The 16,110-nt window shown below is 46.7% G+C and overlaps 1 protein-coding gene across 3 annotated transcripts in view; it reads right to left on the minus strand.

Moving 5' to 3' along the window:
* Positions 1–1,254: 1,254 nt before the first annotated feature.
* The window catches only part of LOC106137888 (fat-like cadherin-related tumor suppressor homolog), a 45,527-nt gene continuing 30,671 nt past the window's right edge, over positions 1,255–16,110 (minus strand). Inside the window, exons 19-36 of one of the 3 annotated variants that reach the window (XM_060944596.1) lie at positions 16,004–16,027; positions 14,369–14,605; positions 11,093–11,293; positions 10,610–11,010; positions 10,096–10,248; positions 9,534–9,837; positions 9,103–9,429; positions 8,691–8,849; positions 8,300–8,577; positions 7,951–8,209; positions 7,602–7,771; positions 4,821–7,505; positions 4,037–4,679; positions 3,421–3,906; positions 3,187–3,202; positions 2,921–3,136; positions 2,526–2,642; positions 1,255–2,433 (exon numbers count right to left, since the gene is read on the minus strand). In XM_060944596.1, coding sequence (XP_060800579.1) covers positions 2,199–2,433; positions 2,526–2,642; positions 2,921–3,136; positions 3,187–3,202; positions 3,421–3,906; positions 4,037–4,679; positions 4,821–7,505; positions 7,602–7,771; positions 7,951–8,209; positions 8,300–8,577; positions 8,691–8,849; positions 9,103–9,429; positions 9,534–9,837; positions 10,096–10,248; positions 10,610–11,010; positions 11,093–11,293; positions 14,369–14,605; positions 16,004–16,027 — 6,911 coding nt within the window. In that variant the 3' untranslated portion in view covers positions 1,255–2,198. Of the gene's footprint in view, positions 2,434–2,525; positions 2,643–2,920; positions 3,203–3,420; positions 3,907–4,036; positions 4,680–4,820; positions 7,506–7,601; positions 7,772–7,950; positions 8,210–8,299; positions 8,578–8,690; positions 8,850–9,102; positions 9,430–9,533; positions 9,838–10,095; positions 10,249–10,609; positions 11,011–11,092; positions 11,294–14,368; positions 14,606–16,003; positions 16,028–16,110 lie in introns of all 3 variants that reach the window. The other 2 variants (XM_060944598.1, XM_060944597.1) reach the window with 2 other exon arrangements.

Here is a 16,110-nt window from a genome sequence, read left to right on the forward strand (position 1 = left end):
GTATTCTATACATTGCCTAGGTAATGTATAGAATACCTGATTATACAGATTGCCGGTAACATATATACAAAGTGCATGTATGATTATTTTTTCTAAGAAGTACAAATTATCTTTTTTAATTTAAATATCATAAAAATTTAGGTTTCTAGTGTTAGGCCCAGACTCATTTTCATCGACTGATGTATCGTCATATCATATATCGACGATATGCACGTCGCTCGTTGTGAAGAGCACTGGCACAGGTCCGCCGTCCTAGAGCGTCTCCGCGCGACTGACGAAGCCCGCGTTGTCGTGGAGCTCGCGCTTTTTTTAGGTATTTATAAAAAATAGACATCATATTTAGGAAAATAACATTACGACATCCACCTCAGCGATTTTAACTAGATAAATAATTTATCTAAAGGCTAGTATAAAAATTAGGTCAATAAGTTTATTATTTTAGGCATAGTATTAAATATCAATTCTGTTCAGAGGCAACTTTGGATTTTTTTCTATAGAGCGAAGTTCATCTGATTGTGTTACTTAAGCGAATTTGACTTTGTTAAATCCTCAACTAAAACAATTTTTTTTTTTAATTTTACGACTAAGTATTTCCTACTGATTCATTTTGTTTTTAAAAACGGCACTTGTGGAATAAGGAGCCCTAAACTTAGTTCCAAGTCATTAATTTGTTGTAAGAGTAGTGATCCAGTGATGTGCCGTGTGGTTCCCGGCACCAATACAAAAAAGAATAGGACCACTCCATTTCTTTCCCATGGATGTCGTAAAAGGCGACTAAGGGATAGGCTTACAAACTTGAGATTCTTTTTTTAGGCGATAGGCTAGCAACTTGTCACTATTCGAATCTCAATCTATCTTAAAGCCAAATAGCTGAACGTGGCCTATCAGTCCGCTCAGGACTGTTGGCTCTGTCTACCCCGCAAGGGATATAGACGTGATTATATGTATGTATGTATGTAGTAGTGATCCATTGTCATCCTTATCAATTTGTATCATTCATGAAATACGATATAATCAGGTTTACGTTCAATATTCTCGACTTTTAATTTGGTCTAATCAATGAAGGTCGTAGTATTCTATAGTAAGTATGTACGTAAATAGCAGAGGCTGACATGAAAAGAAAAATTAAAATATTTTTAGGTTAGTTATAAATAAAATGCGTTTTTAATACTCAATATTTTATTAGTCGTGTCAAACTTTACACAACGGAAATAAATTATTTTTTTAGTAAAAAACAATACGACAAATTTATTAGTTATATTTTGATTGTCAGGGTTCACAAATAAAACTATATATACGGAAAGATTATTGTGAAAATACCCGATTACATAGTTTTTTTGAGAAAAAGGACCTTTATTACACCAACAATCACTTCAAAGTGTAAAAATACCGATACGGTACAAATAAGGACACGAGGCTAACGAATTCGGGAACGCCGCGGAGCGCGGCGCGCGGCTGCCGTGCGGGGCCGCGGCTGCGCTCGGCGCGGAAGAGACGAGCTATCACAAGAGGCCGGGGCCGGCGCGTCACATAGCTACATGTTATTATTTATACATATAAAAATAGATTGCTTAATAATAATCTTAATCTAGAGGAGAATGTTTCCCATTTTAGTAGTATAAATGCACAGTTTACATTTTTTATGATATGAACCTATGAATCAGAGCACCATTATAGTTTTAACAACACTGTTCTTATCGAACCATTCTTTTCATACCAAATTTATTTACACCTTCTTCCCTTGGTCAATATTTACTACATATTTACATGAGCAGGTCGACGAACCGTGCGAACTATTTGCGATGTAACTTAAATTAAATATAATTTATTTATGTAACATAATTGGTAAGAATATATTTTAGGGAATTTACAATAAAATAATATGATTTCCAAAGTACTGTATCAATTCATTTAGAATTTATAATTTCTCTTAATCTAAATAATTAGGTTTTGGTTGGTTGATACAACATTACATACTTGATGAGACTCGACACAAATTACCATGAAAATGGGTCAAAAGACACATACGAGTACGTACTCGTAATTTTATGTACAGCATGTATTTCTAGGTATGTATAAATGTTTATATCGGATCACAAACAAGTAAATAAATGTTCAATGAAACAAATTGCGCACGGTGCGACTGACGTGGTAATGAAACAAAGAGTAGGTTCGGTCCGAGTTCGGCTCAGCGCTCTCTATGTACACAGTCCTAAGCTAGTCAGTCTTTGCGCTACGCGGCGGGCGCGGGCGCGCGGGGCCGGCGTCACACGTCGGTGTGCGTGTGTGCGTGCGTGTGTGCGTGCGAGTGTGCGTGCGGGTGCGCGTGCGCGCGCGGTTCCTCCTCCGCCTCCGACTCCTCGATCTCGCACAGGTTGGCCGACAGGTCGCTGCACGACCCCGCCGACCCGCCCAACAGAGAGTTGCGTTCCTCTGTTGAAAAATAAATATTATAATAGGCACATGTTCTTCTTATTCAAATAACATATACGGGAAAAGCTTATAAGAATAGTAAGTAAATTCACCGAGCATGGTGATGAGGCTGGCGGCGTCCGGCTCTCGCACGCAGCGCGCGCGGTACTGCTCGGAGTCGGAGGCAGCGCGCGGCAGGTATTCGTCTGGATGTAGCAAGTACGACGATGCTGGAACAAATTACTATGACACTTAATATATCGGAATAATAATTTCAAATGCGGTTTTCTACTAACAAGAACGGGTCCACGCTAAATCTTCTTGAAGATGACGAAGAAAGCGTAATGAGGTATCGCCTAAGTTTGTAATCCAAAACCTAATATGTAGTGACATTTTTACTATTTCTTACTCTGTTAAATTGATTTTCATAAAAACTATCGTCGTAGAGTATTCTCGATCGTTTTGATAAATGTTCGAGATGGACTACATCGGCAGGTGGGAGACTAACCGTCGGGGAACCGCGGCGAGTCCGTGTCGGTGTCGGTGAGCACGCGGCGCGGCGCGGGCGGCGTGCGGGGCGTGCGGGGCGTGCGGGGGGAGCGCGGCGGGGAGGACGAGTCGGGCCGCTCGGAGCCCGGCACCTCGCTGATGCCGGGCAGCGCGCCGCCGCACCAGTCCGAGCAGTCCCAGTGGTAGCCGCCCAGCATGTGCGGCTCCGCGCCCGCCAGCGGGGGCGCGCGCCGCGGGCCCGGCGACCGCGGCCGCGCGCGCCCTCCGCTGCCCTTCAGGTCTGAAACAACAACATACCATTGATTGCGCGATCATATCTCATTACTTACATACATACATACATACATAGATAGGTATATAATTATTATAATCACGTCTTAATCCCATATAAATAGAAGCAACTGGCATCTCATTAGTTCAATGTGTTATTGAACCAAAAAAATATGAGTGAAATTTTAATGGTGTAGGTCACAGTTTAAAAGTTTTATTGAAACTCACCATTATAAATTTGATTGTCGACGAACGTCTGCAGATGCATCTGTTCGGACCAGGGCTTGCGGTCGGCGGTGTCAATGTTGAGGTTGCGGCGGTAGTCGCGTGGGATGCCCTCCAGCTCGTCGCCGGCCGAGCCGTAGCTGCGCAGCGTGTCCACGTTGTTGAGCGGCGGCGAGTCGGCGCACGAGGCGGGGCGCTCGCGCCGCACCGCCTCCAGGTTGGACAGCTTGGAGCGCGCCGGAGACAGCTTCTCCAGCGCGCGGCTGTTGAGGTCGAGAGAGGCGCGGCGAGACGCGGCGCGGCGCCGCAGCGCGAGCGGCAGCGCCACCGCCAGCAGCAGCAGCAGCAGCAGCACGCCCGCCAGCGCCGCCAGCGGCCAGCGCGCCTCGAGCGCCCAGCGCCACGCGTCGCGCAGCGCACGCGCGCCCTCGCCGGCTGCGCCGCCCGCTACTACCGCGTCCGAGTACAGTGGATTGCCACAGTTCATACCTGCATAACAGAGAAACCGTTGTTAACGAGAAACGAGTAAACGTTGATTTAAAAGCTCACGACGACAGTAAGGGTCGTTATAGTATCATCACCGATTTTGTAACATCAACTTTTGAAATTTTCAACATACCTGTTTTATCAGGAGGACAGAGGCAACGGAAGGAGCCGGGTTCGTTAAGGCAGGTGGCCCCGTTGAGACAGGGCTCGCCGGCGCACTCGTCCACGTCGAACTGACACCGCGGGCCGTAGTACCCGCGGCAGCGGCACGACGGGCCCCAGTCGCCCTCCTCGCACGCGCCGCCGTGCGCGCACACGCCGGGCGCGCACCACCGGCCGCGCTCGCAGCGGTCGCCCGCTAGCCCGGCCGCGCATGCGCATTGGAAGCCGTCGCCGGCCGCCGTGCACGCGCCGCCGTGAAGACAGGGCGCCGACGCGCACGGGTCTGAGTCTATCTCGCAACGGGCGCCGAGGAAGCGCGCGTGACATGCGCACGAGAACCCTTCGCCCGCATCTGCCTCGTTAGTGGCGTCAAGAGTATCTTCAAGCAGCGGCAGCGGTGGCGTTTCTCGACATGTGCCGCCGTTCAGGCATGGGTAGGATGCGCACGGCGTGGGCGGTGGTAGCGGTGGACACGCGCCGACGACGCGCACGCGCACCTTGCGCGCGAGTGTGGCGCGGCCGTCCCGAGAGGTCGCTCCCTCGTCTAGTGGCAACTCTCCGTTTGCGCCACCAAGCCGGATATCTGACATGCAGCCATGAAAACCATATGTAACCTGTAAGAATGTTTTGTTATTATAGAGCGATTTACTATAAAATAAAATATATTTATTAATGTATTATATTTATTATATATACCGACTGGTGTATGATAGAACAGAAATATATATAGCTGGCATAAATAAATTGATGATCACCTGTTCTGGTGCGGTGGCGTGTGCGTGTCTAGCGAGCGCGGCGCCCAGCAGCAAGCGGTCGGCGGCATCCAGCACGGCGGCGGGCGGCGGCGTGCGCGCCGCGGCGCTGCGCCGGTCCACCGTCAGCCGCATGGCGCCGCCGCGCCGCTCCAGCCGCGCCTCGTGCCACGCGCCGTCCGCCACCGGCACGCTCGCGCGCACCAGCGCCGGCCCCGACCCCAGCTCGAGCCGGAACTGCAGGTAGCCCTCCGACACCTCGAGCGCGGCGTAGTCCACCCGGCCTGCCGCCCACAGCAGCGTGCCGCGCTCGCGGCGCGTGCGGAAGCGCAGCGACAGCGAGAGCTCGTCGTCCAACAGCCGCTCGCCGGCGACCACTCCGCGCTCCAGGCGATACAACAAGTAACCTTCGCCGGCGAAATGCGCGACGGCCGGTTGTGTGCGGCAGTCGCCCGTTTCACAACACCGCTCTCCGACACACTCTAGTGCGCGGTCACAACGCTCACCTCCGAAGCCGGGCGCACACACACATTCTCCGTGCAGGCTATGCGTTGGTGCGACCAATGCGTACACGTCGGTGGCGATCGGTCTGGTCGCAGCTTGCAGCCGCACGCGCTCGCCACACGCGCCGCGCACGCAGCCGCCGCACGCCGCCCGCAGCAACTCCTCGACGACCAGTCTTGCGCGCTCCTCGAGGCGCTCCAAGTGCGCATGCAGACGTCGGCGCAACGAATCCGCAGGGAGGAACCCGGTGGGAGACGAGCGCACGGCAAACGCCACGTCCAGGTCGCGCGCCACTTGTCTCTTGGTTCGTGCGCTCGTCACGTCTCCACCAGAAGGTTGTACACTTATAATGATCACGTCGCTCGGTTCGCGGTCGGTCGCCTCCGCCACGGCACGCACGAAACCTTTACGATGACTCAATATAAAATCACGATCTGTCACTTCACGAAAACGGACTACAATAGCCTGGGCGAGCATTTCGTCAGAAATTAATATCACTGTCACACGAACAATAGCGAATCCGTAGAATTTTCCGTCCCCAACGGTGATGTTCAATCTATATTCACCTACATCGAGACGAGGCGCGGCTCTAAGCGTGCCGTCGGTACTTTCAATAGTAAAGAGATCTGTTGGCGGATAAAGGGCGCCATCAACGGGCGAGATGCTATATACGAGAGTGTCATAAGCGTCGCGGTCTGAAGCAATAACACGGCCGATTACGCCCCCGGGAAATTCATCTAGATAAGAGTTGATGACGATTTCAAGTGGGGTTAAAACAGGCGGATACTGTGATTCCTCGATCACTTTGATGTAAACCCATGCATCTGAGAATAGTGGGGGAGCTCCATTGTCAAAAACACGTACTTGCAATGTGTAACGGTCCCGAATGCGATGGTTGAACCGAGTTGCGGAACGCAAAAATCCATCAGGCTCAAGACGAAAGGTTCCCATTTCGTTGCCGGATTGAAAATCAAAGGTATACGGGGCTGCATTTGGCGAAGAATCCGCATCGGTGACAACAAATTTAAGAATAGTGTACCCTAGAGGGCGGTCTTCCTGCACGACCGCAGTATAATTTGTTTGGGCGAACAGGGGAGGGTTGTCGTTAGCATCAGTTATCTCCACTCGGAGCAGGCACGTGGTCTCCAGCGACGGCAGGCCGCGGTCTCGTGCTCGTAGCTCCAAACTGTACAGCGGCACAGTTTCGCGATCTAGCGGCGACGCTACGGAAACGTATCCAGTATCGGCGTCTACAGAAAAGTGACCATCGGGGTCCCCGCGGAAAATAGAGTATGTGACGCGACCGTTAGCACCAGAATCCGAGTCATCAGCTATTACTTGCAGCACTTTGGTACCTAAGATGGCATCTTCACGAACACGAGCTTCGTAAGATGCCTGCGAGAAGACTGGGGCATTATCGTTGCTGTCAGTAATGGTTATATTCACGCTAGCGAGGTCACTGAGAGGCGGACTGCCGCCATCTACTGCTTGCACGGTGAGTATATATTCTTGGCGGCGTTCATAGTCGAGTGGGCGAGAGATGGTAAGTGCGCCACTCGCTCGGTCAACGGCGAAGTCGTCGCGATCGTCACCGCCAACCAGGGAGTAGTATACGTCTGCGTTGACGCCGGCATCCTGAGAAGTGGCGCGCACGCGTAGAACTTCGCTGCCGGGCGAAGCGAGCTCGGCCACCGTCGCTCGGTATTGGTGGAACTCAAACTCCGGGGGGTTGTCATTAACGTCGGCCACGGTGAGGCGCACAGTAGCGGTGGCAGAGCGTGGCGGACGCCCCGCGTCGCTCGCCATCACGACCAGGCGATGTTCGGCCTGGGTTTCCCGGTCGAGAGGTGCCCGCAGCGTGACGATGCCACTGTCCGCCGCGATGTGGAAGCCGGGCACGTCGTCGACGAACGCGTAGCGCACGAGACGGTTCGCCCCGAGGTCGGCGTCGGTGGCGTGCACCTTGGCTACGAGCGAGCCGACGTCGGCGTCTTCGGGCAAGGTGACACTGTAGGTGTCGCTGGAGAAGCGCGGCGCGTTGTCGTTGACGTCATCGAGCACCACTTGCAATTCAGAGCTGCATTCCCATTCCGTACGCTCGCGGTCTTGTGCGTGCGCGACTAATTTGTATGAAGCGATCGACTCCCGATCTAGATCTGTGGCTACGCTAACTTCGCCGGTTTCCTGTAAACAACGATATTATTGTTATTAAGGTTTAAAGAAGTGCGGTATGTTAGATGTTTTTACACAAATGTTCTTTTTTATTATTAAAATAAATACCTTGTCCATAGCAAAGTGGTGTGCATTATCTCCAGTGAGATAGAATCGCAGCTGCGGCTCGAGCGGTTCGTCGGCGTCGGCGGTGGCAAGCGTCATGACGCGCGTGCCGTTGGCGGCGTCCTCGGGGAGACGCGTCTCGTAGCGGTGACGCGGGCAGTACGGTGGATTGTCTACAAGAAATAAAAGAAAATGAATAAGAACATTTCCATATCCGTACACACCAAAGTGTGTTTTATAAATATACTATTCTATATCTACAATAAAATGTTGTAGATGTAAAACAATACAATTGTGGGTAAATACATAGTATTTTACAGTTACAATTAGTAATTTACAGTAGAGTACCGACCGTTGACATCGATGACGCGCACGCGCACGCGCGCCGTGGCGGTGAACTTGCCGTCGCTGGCGGCCACCAGCAGCTCGTAGCGCGGCTCGGCCTCGCGGTCCAGCGCGCGCGCCACGTGCAGCTCGCCGGACGCGCGCACGGCGAAGCGCGCGCGCGCGTCGCCGGCCGCCACGAAGAAGGCCAGCGCGGCGCCGCCCGCGTCCGCGTCGCGCACCGCCAGCCGCGCCACCACCGTGCCGCCCGCCGCGTCCTCGCGCACCTGCGGACGGGTTCACGATCATATCCACATCCTAGACAAACAATCTAATTGTATGTGCAAATTTCCCGTTTACGATTAAGTTTTCCTCACCTCGGCATCGTACTCTTCCTGAGTGAACTGTGGCGGGCAGTCGTTGTAGTCGACGAGGCGCACGACGAGCGTGCCGCGCGTGAGGCGGCGCGGCTCGCCGGCGTCGCTGGCCAGCAGCGCCAGGCGGTGCTCGGCGCGCGCCTCGCGGTCCAGCTCGCGCGCCGTGCTCACCCAGCCCGTGTACGGGTCCACGCTGAACGCGTCCGCGCCTTCGCCTTCTGCCGCTAGGGAGAACCGCACTTCCCCATTCGAGCCCGCGTCGGGATCCTCAGCCATCACTGAAAACGATTTATACATTTTTCATTATCATGGCGTTAATCTAGTGCGTCTTTCCTGACCGATCATGAAAGAGCCGAACGGGAGATGAGAGAGAAGAATGGGAAGTGCTTACGCTGCACGACGGAGGTGTGCGGCGGCGCGTTCTCGGCGAGGAGCACGACGTAGGGCTGCGAGTGGAAGGCGGGCGCGTGCTCGTTGACGTCCAGCACGTGCAGCCGCGTCTGCACCATGGTGGCCGGCGCCGGGCTGCCCGGGCCTTCCGCTATTATCCCTGTATAGTAAAGTTCAAAATATAATATGAATTGAGGTTATGAACATTCTGTAACTTTTTTACGGTTTAATGAGAGTAACTTTCAAAATATTCAAAATGTTGCTTCCTGCGAATAACTGGAGTGTTGATTTTAAAGATTTATCATTTTTATATAAGCCAAGATATGTACAACTTTTCTTATGGCGAAATATTAGATGAGTTGCGAATCCCTAAAGCGACTTTTAATACTACGACAACAGAAGTAATCTTTTACCGATTTCGTGTTCTTGAGTGGTTTCTCGATCAAGCTGTCCGGTGAGTAAGAGCCGGCCGCTCGAGTCGATAGCGAATAATTCTCGCGGCCATAAGCCCGCTGCCAGCCGGTAACGTGGCGCGTCCGGCGAGTCGGTGGCGTCCGGCGGCCGGAGCTCGGCCAGCAGCGTGCCGGGCGGCTTGTCCTCCGGCAGGAATATGTCGGGCGGCGGCGCGTGCACACGCGGCGGCGCCTCGCCCGGCCGCAGCACGAACACCGACACCGGCGCCTCGCCCGCCAGCCCGCCCCCGTCGCGCGCACGCACCCATACTTGTAAAGTGCGCGATGCTGTACAAAAAAATGCGTTTATCTAAATGTTGTATTGGCTACTTTTTGAATAGGCAAGTATTAAATAAATAAATAAACGAGCCTTAATAAATTTGTGAACTCACCAAATGCGGAAGCGTCTCTCGCGAAAGATAACGCGCCAGTGTGCGAGTCGACGGCAAAGAGACCAGTTGCGTCGGAGCGCGCATCGCCCTCGTACACGGAGTAGACGAGGCGCGCGTGGTCGCCGACGTCGGCGTCGCGCGCGCGCAGCGTCAGCAGCGGCGCGCCGGGCGCGCGGTCGGCGGGCGCGGCGGCGCGGTACTCGCGGTGCGGGAACACGGGCGCGTTGTCGTTCACGTCGAGCACGCGCACGCGCACCGTCGTGTGCCGCACCAGCCCGCCGCCGTCGCTCGCCATCACTGGTACCTGAACACGTATTTTTGTTTGTTAGTATACAAAAGTATAATCTGTACTGTTCATTAGGAGGACTAAATATCAAGAGTATTATCTAATAGTCTGCTATTAGATGCAAAGATACCTTAATAAAGTATAGGTATATTTTTTTAATAATTTTGAATTTTTTCGGAAATTTTTGGATAAAGATTTTTTTATCATTGAAGTAAATAGTTAAGGATCACAAGTTGATTTTCACTATCATCAACTTTAACATGAAATGATCTGTACCTCCCACTCCGCGCGTTCTTCTCTGTCAAGCGGCACTCGTGTCGTGAGTGCTCCGCTACTCGCGTCGATTGCGAAAGTTTCGCGCAGCAAGGCCGACGGAATTGAATAAGTAACTGTTCCGTATTCACCAGGGTCTTCATCGTACGCTTTTACCTGTTCACAATAAAAACGCATACACCATATAATTGTTTGTTTGTACACTTTTTATTGCACACAAAAATAAATATAACAAATAACAATACAGTTATTGAATATAGATGAATATGTACAATGGCAGACTATCTATATCTTATATATATAATTAGAAAGGCAGCGCACATTGAGCATTGAGCAACAAAAGCATTGAGGATGCGTTATAATAAACGTTAACGTTTGTTTGTTTTTGTAATAACTCTTTATTGCACAAAATTATATTATGGTACTTATAATTCCACATAATATTATAATTCTGATTTTGAATGAAATTATTGATTTTTAATTTTTTTCCAAATTCTTTAATTTATATTTTAAATACCGTAGTAAGAAGTAGTGGAGGTGGCTGGTTTTCGAGCGCCCTCGCTTCGTGCACCAGATGCGGGAAGTGCGGGGGCTCGCGGTTGGCCGGCGCCAGCGCCAGCTTGACGCGCGCGAAGGCGGCGTGCGCGCCGTCCGACACCGACACGTTGAGCGAGCGCGGCGCCGCGCTGCCCGCCCACGCGCGCGCCTGCGCCAGCGACAGCACGCCCGTGCGCGGGTGCACCGTGAAGGCGCGCGCGCCGGCGCCCGCCAGCGCGAACCGCAGCCGCGCGGCGTCGCGCGCGTCCGGGTCCCAGGCGGCCACGCGCGCCACCGCCGTGCCGCGCGCCGCTTCACTCGACACCAGCGCCGATACGATGCTGCGCTCCATGATCGGAGGACTGTCGTTCACGTCTTCCACTGAAAACGATAACACATTTTATGAGAACATTTTAAGATTTTTTAACGAACTTTATTTAGAACATATGAAAGTTATATTTACCGGTTATGAAAAGATGTGCAGTGGTAAGCAGAGTCGGACGGCCGCCGTCGGAAGCGGTAACAAGTAGGTGGTAATCCTGCTTTTGCTCGCGGTCGAGCGCCGCCGCCACCCGCACTTCTCCACTTTCGGCATCGATTGAGAAGGCTGGCTCTGGTTCACCAGATATGCTAGTCATGGAGTACGTCACTTTTCCGTTCACACCTAGAAAAAATATTATGTTTACTTTTGAAATGTTTGAAATGGAGAAAATGAAACTTGGTTAGATGAAATGAACTAAAATAGTATATAATTCTTATAAACATGCACTTATTTATCTGGTTTTGTTTAGATGGCAAAAAAAATTTGAATTTTTTTCACTAACATTCCATCAAATAAAAAAGGAAGTATTGTTTTTATAACTGGCCAGCACTTGGCTAGTAACAAACAAACAGCAACACAAAGAGGTTGAATGTTCCATTCATAGAAGTTTAAACATACCGCCAGCCAAGGACATCAATTGAAGGATGTCCTTTAATGAAAAATCTAAAGACTTATATTTACATTAAACAAGAACTGTTAATTACAATTTGAACAATATTGACTAAATTATCTATTACATAAATAATTAATATGAAACGTATAAGGTGTGTTTACCTAGATACAATATTGCAAGTATTATTTCACTACATATTTTGACTTAACACTGAAATTAAATACAGATATTGTCTAGCAAATTGGGTGCACAACAGTAGGGTAAGTTAAACAGCTGTGCCTGATAGAATCCATCCAAATATAGTGTTCTGTGCTATCATGGAATTGGAAGGGTTCTTAATTATGCCAGTACTTAAGATTGAACTATAAATATTTGCACCAAGTAATACATCAATTTTATTTGAAAGGTTAAACTTTGGGTCAGCAAGATAATATTCCTTGCCTTTTAACCACGTTAAATCATTTGTACATATATTAATGTCCTGATCTGGTATCGTACTTATATCATCTAAAACATAAGCGGTAAAATTTAATTTACATTTTGGATCTATTCTAGACGCAACAGATAGTTGAACCATATGGTTTACTTTTGTCGCGGTGCCAGCGCCTAGCCCGCTGACAGATTCCCGCACTGGTATCCTTTCGAGGCCCAGACGATGTACCGTATCACTGGTTATAAAGGAGCACTGTGAACCTTGATCAATTAAAGCCCTTGTAACTTGAAACTCTCCGGTGTCAGACTTAGCACACACTAGTGCTGTTGGTAACAAAGTTTGGTTTGTCTGTATTTGCCGTGGTTTTCTAGTATTTATTAACAAACCAGTTGGTCGTGTGGAATAAAATGTCGGCATCTTTTCAGTATTTTCTGATTTCGTAACATTATGTAACAGAGAATGATGACGATCATTACATATTTGACAATTTCTATTACTTCTACAATTATATATATTGTGATTGCTACCTAAGCAATTAATGCATATGTTATTCTTATCTACAAACTTATGTTTACTTTGTAAGGATATTTTTGAAAACTTTTTACAGAAACACAGCTTGTGAAACTCTGAACAATATTCACATCGCAATTTAGGAATGCGCATTTTAGTGGCAATCATGGACTTTAGTATTGTATGGCTAGGTGAATAACTAGACTGACTATCACTAATTGTTTCTAGCTCTAAAGACTCTAAGGCGCGAAAACGTTTCTCCATAAATGACCTAAAATCGTTAAATGAAGGCATTTCATTTGTGTCACGGCTTTGTGAGTTTAATTCCCACTCTTTTCGTGTCTCTACATCAAGTTTACTAGCAACGATGTGTATGATAAACACATCCCACGAACTAATATCTATGCCTAAACTGCGAAGTGAACTCAAGCAATCAGTGGTAGTATCTAGAAGATTCTTTAATAAATAACCTGACTCCTTTGTTATACATTTTTGACCTAGTAACCTTCTTAGGACACAGCTAATCAAATATTTTTTATTATTATACCTATGCTCTAACAATTCCCAACAAACATTATAATTTGAGTCAGTAGTGGGGGTGTGTCTCAATAACTGTTCTGCTTCTCCTGTGAGATGACATTTGAGATAATGCAATTTGTGTATGTTGCTTATTTTACTATTATTGTGGACTAATGAAACAAAAAGGTCACGAAATGTAGTCCATTCTAAATAATTTCCTGAAAATATTGGAAGTGCAATTTTAGGTAACTTAATACTTAATTCTGAACTAATGAAATGGTTATTGTGTGACGTTAGAGGGGAGCTTGCCGAGCCGATTTTCTTCAAATTTAGTTTCATGTTCGTTTTGCACTCAATGTACAATTCTTCAGCTTCATCGTACAATCTTTTACGTATATAATCCGTGTTCTCTATTTCAAACTCAGTTGAACTACACAGCTTGATGTCATTTTCTCTGTATAATAACCAATCTCTCTCTAAATTTTCTAATCTTATTTCTATATATTCCTGAGATAATCTGTCTTTTGGATAATCATTAAATTTTACAAAAGCATTATATAAAGAATGTTTCAATTTCTTTTGAATATTTAATAGTTCCTCCATGTTATTTGTCAATTATATGCTGCAGATTTTAATAAGCTGTACTTCTTATTGCATTAACTATTTGCAAAAATGCTTCATAATGTTCTTTCTCTTTTCTCTTTAAACAAATGACTTAACAAAGGTACTCACATAAATTGGCAATACTCATACTCATTAGGAACTCTGCACAAGAACTATTTACAGCAACTGATGGCTATATATACATTATATTGGAAAGAACTGCTGTTATTCAAAACTATCCGGATCGATTTAGGACCAATGTTTACTTTTGAAATGTTTGAAATGGAGAAAATGAAACTTGGTTAGATGAAATGAACTAAAATAGTATATAATTCTTATAAACATGCACTTATTTATCTGGTTTTGTTTAGATGCCACAAAATATTTGAATTTTTTTCACTAACATTCCATCAAATAAAAAAGGAAGTATTGTTTTTATAACTGGCCAGCACTTGGCTAGTAACAAACAAACAGCAACACAAAGAGGTTGAATGTTCCATTCATAGAAGTTTGAACAATTATGTATAGCTGAAGTTGCATATTAAACAAACAAATCTTTATATAATTGATACTTTATTATAACCACTGTCATTAGTTCATAGACATCAAAACGTTTAGTTTTATCATCTCTTTCAATTGGATGGAATAAAAAATGTATCTATTGTCTAAAAGTCTCACAATTAATTGCCTTTTCTTTGGTTGACTTGTAAAACCTAGTATAAATGAAGCTGAAAATCACCAGTGTCGTTATCGCTAGCGGCGAGCGTGGTGACGAGCGCGGAGGCGGCGGCGGCCTCGGACACGGCGGCGCGGAACACGTCGCGCGCGAACCGCGGCGCGCAGTCGTTGACGTCGAGCACGCGCAGCGTCACGGCCAGCTCGGCGAACGCGCCGCTCACGCCGTCCGTGGCGCGCACCGTCAGCGCGTGCTCGCGGCTCGTCTCGTAGTCCAGCGGCGCTCGGGCCACTAGCACGCCTACAGTTCGTTGTGGACATTATTAGTTTTTCTGAGGATGCCCTTGCATTAACATAGCCACTCAGACGCAAATCAAAAGCCCCATACTGATACTAAAAAGAAAAAATTAATTGTATTTGTGCTGGACTTTTGTATAAAGCTCGTACCCGCAGCTTTGCCCGCGAGAACTTAGCGCAACCTACAAAATAATACAAGTATTTCGCAAATCCCACGGGAACTTCTGCAGACTCTTAATAAACATGATGATATTTATTTTGTTTTGGTGTTGATTGAGTTTCACAACAACTAAAACATTCATGGTATCAATAAACAATAAACTACCTGAGATATACGGAGTAACATGCCGTATTATTTGGACGAGTCTAAAACACCCCTTACGCTACTTAAGTGTGACGTCACACCTGAGTTTCTTATTCGCGTCATAAACTTAATTTGTATGGCAGCTACCTTAATTATTGCGTTTATGGAAATGATGTCTTAATAGAAAATATTCCATATTTTTGTTTATTCACTCCTGGCATAGTTATTAACAAACAAACTTACTTTCGCATTTATAATATTTGTTAAGACATTGAAATGTTATACCAAATAGATAGGCGTTCTTTTTTTGATAAAGTTCATAATCTATTTTAGTGACTTAATTCTTAGGCGTGTGTTCTGCAACGTACAAGATTGTGCAAAACAAAAGCATTATGCTGAATAACAGCATATTTTCGACCCAAGTAGCGGCGCGAGCGATTAGTGAATGTGTTGCAATTTGTAAGCTTGACGTTATGTTAGCGCTGAGAATGTGTCGTGAACACAATGGACAATAATACATTAGCAGCTTCTAAATGTACAGTCTACATGTGTGAAGACATAGTTATGTCTGTGTGAGATCAATCAGAATGATAAAGAAAACGAAACATAAAATAATAAAAATCCCGTAAATATATTTATTCCTGGCACAAGCCTTTTTCGCTTAAAAGGAGGCCCCAGCAATTACTATTATTTGTAATGATTTTGTTACCCAATAAAATATTTTTATTTATTTTTTATTTTTATTATTTATTCTTCTGAGAAAGGTATGAAAAAAATCGTGTAACCATATAATTACAAAAGGAAATAGACGAAAACCGTTTAATATATTGAAGAATGATGATATTGAAATGTGTTAAAAAGCCATGTAATAATAGAGAAATGATTCCTTAATATGTATTTTTTTTTATTTGCATTAATAACGAACCAGTTGTGCATTAAAATCTGATGGCACGAGCTGCATAACTTTTCAAATAATTTCTATTTGACCATTTAATAATGAAATGATAATGGAATTGTGATTTAAAATGAACGAAATTTGATTGCGACGTGACGTGCAACATAAACGTGCGGCGCCGACATTAACGACTCGGTACTCACATGGACTATTGCCTCTTTCGGGTGCTGCGGGACAAAATTAACGTGTTAGTAATGCACTAATATTATGTATTAGTCCACCCCAAGATTAAGCTATTATCTACTGCACA

This window comes from Amyelois transitella, chromosome 6 (genome assembly GCF_032362555.1).
Source record: "Amyelois transitella isolate CPQ chromosome 6, ilAmyTran1.1, whole genome shotgun sequence".
Lineage (NCBI taxonomy): Eukaryota > Metazoa > Arthropoda > Insecta > Lepidoptera > Pyralidae > Amyelois > Amyelois transitella.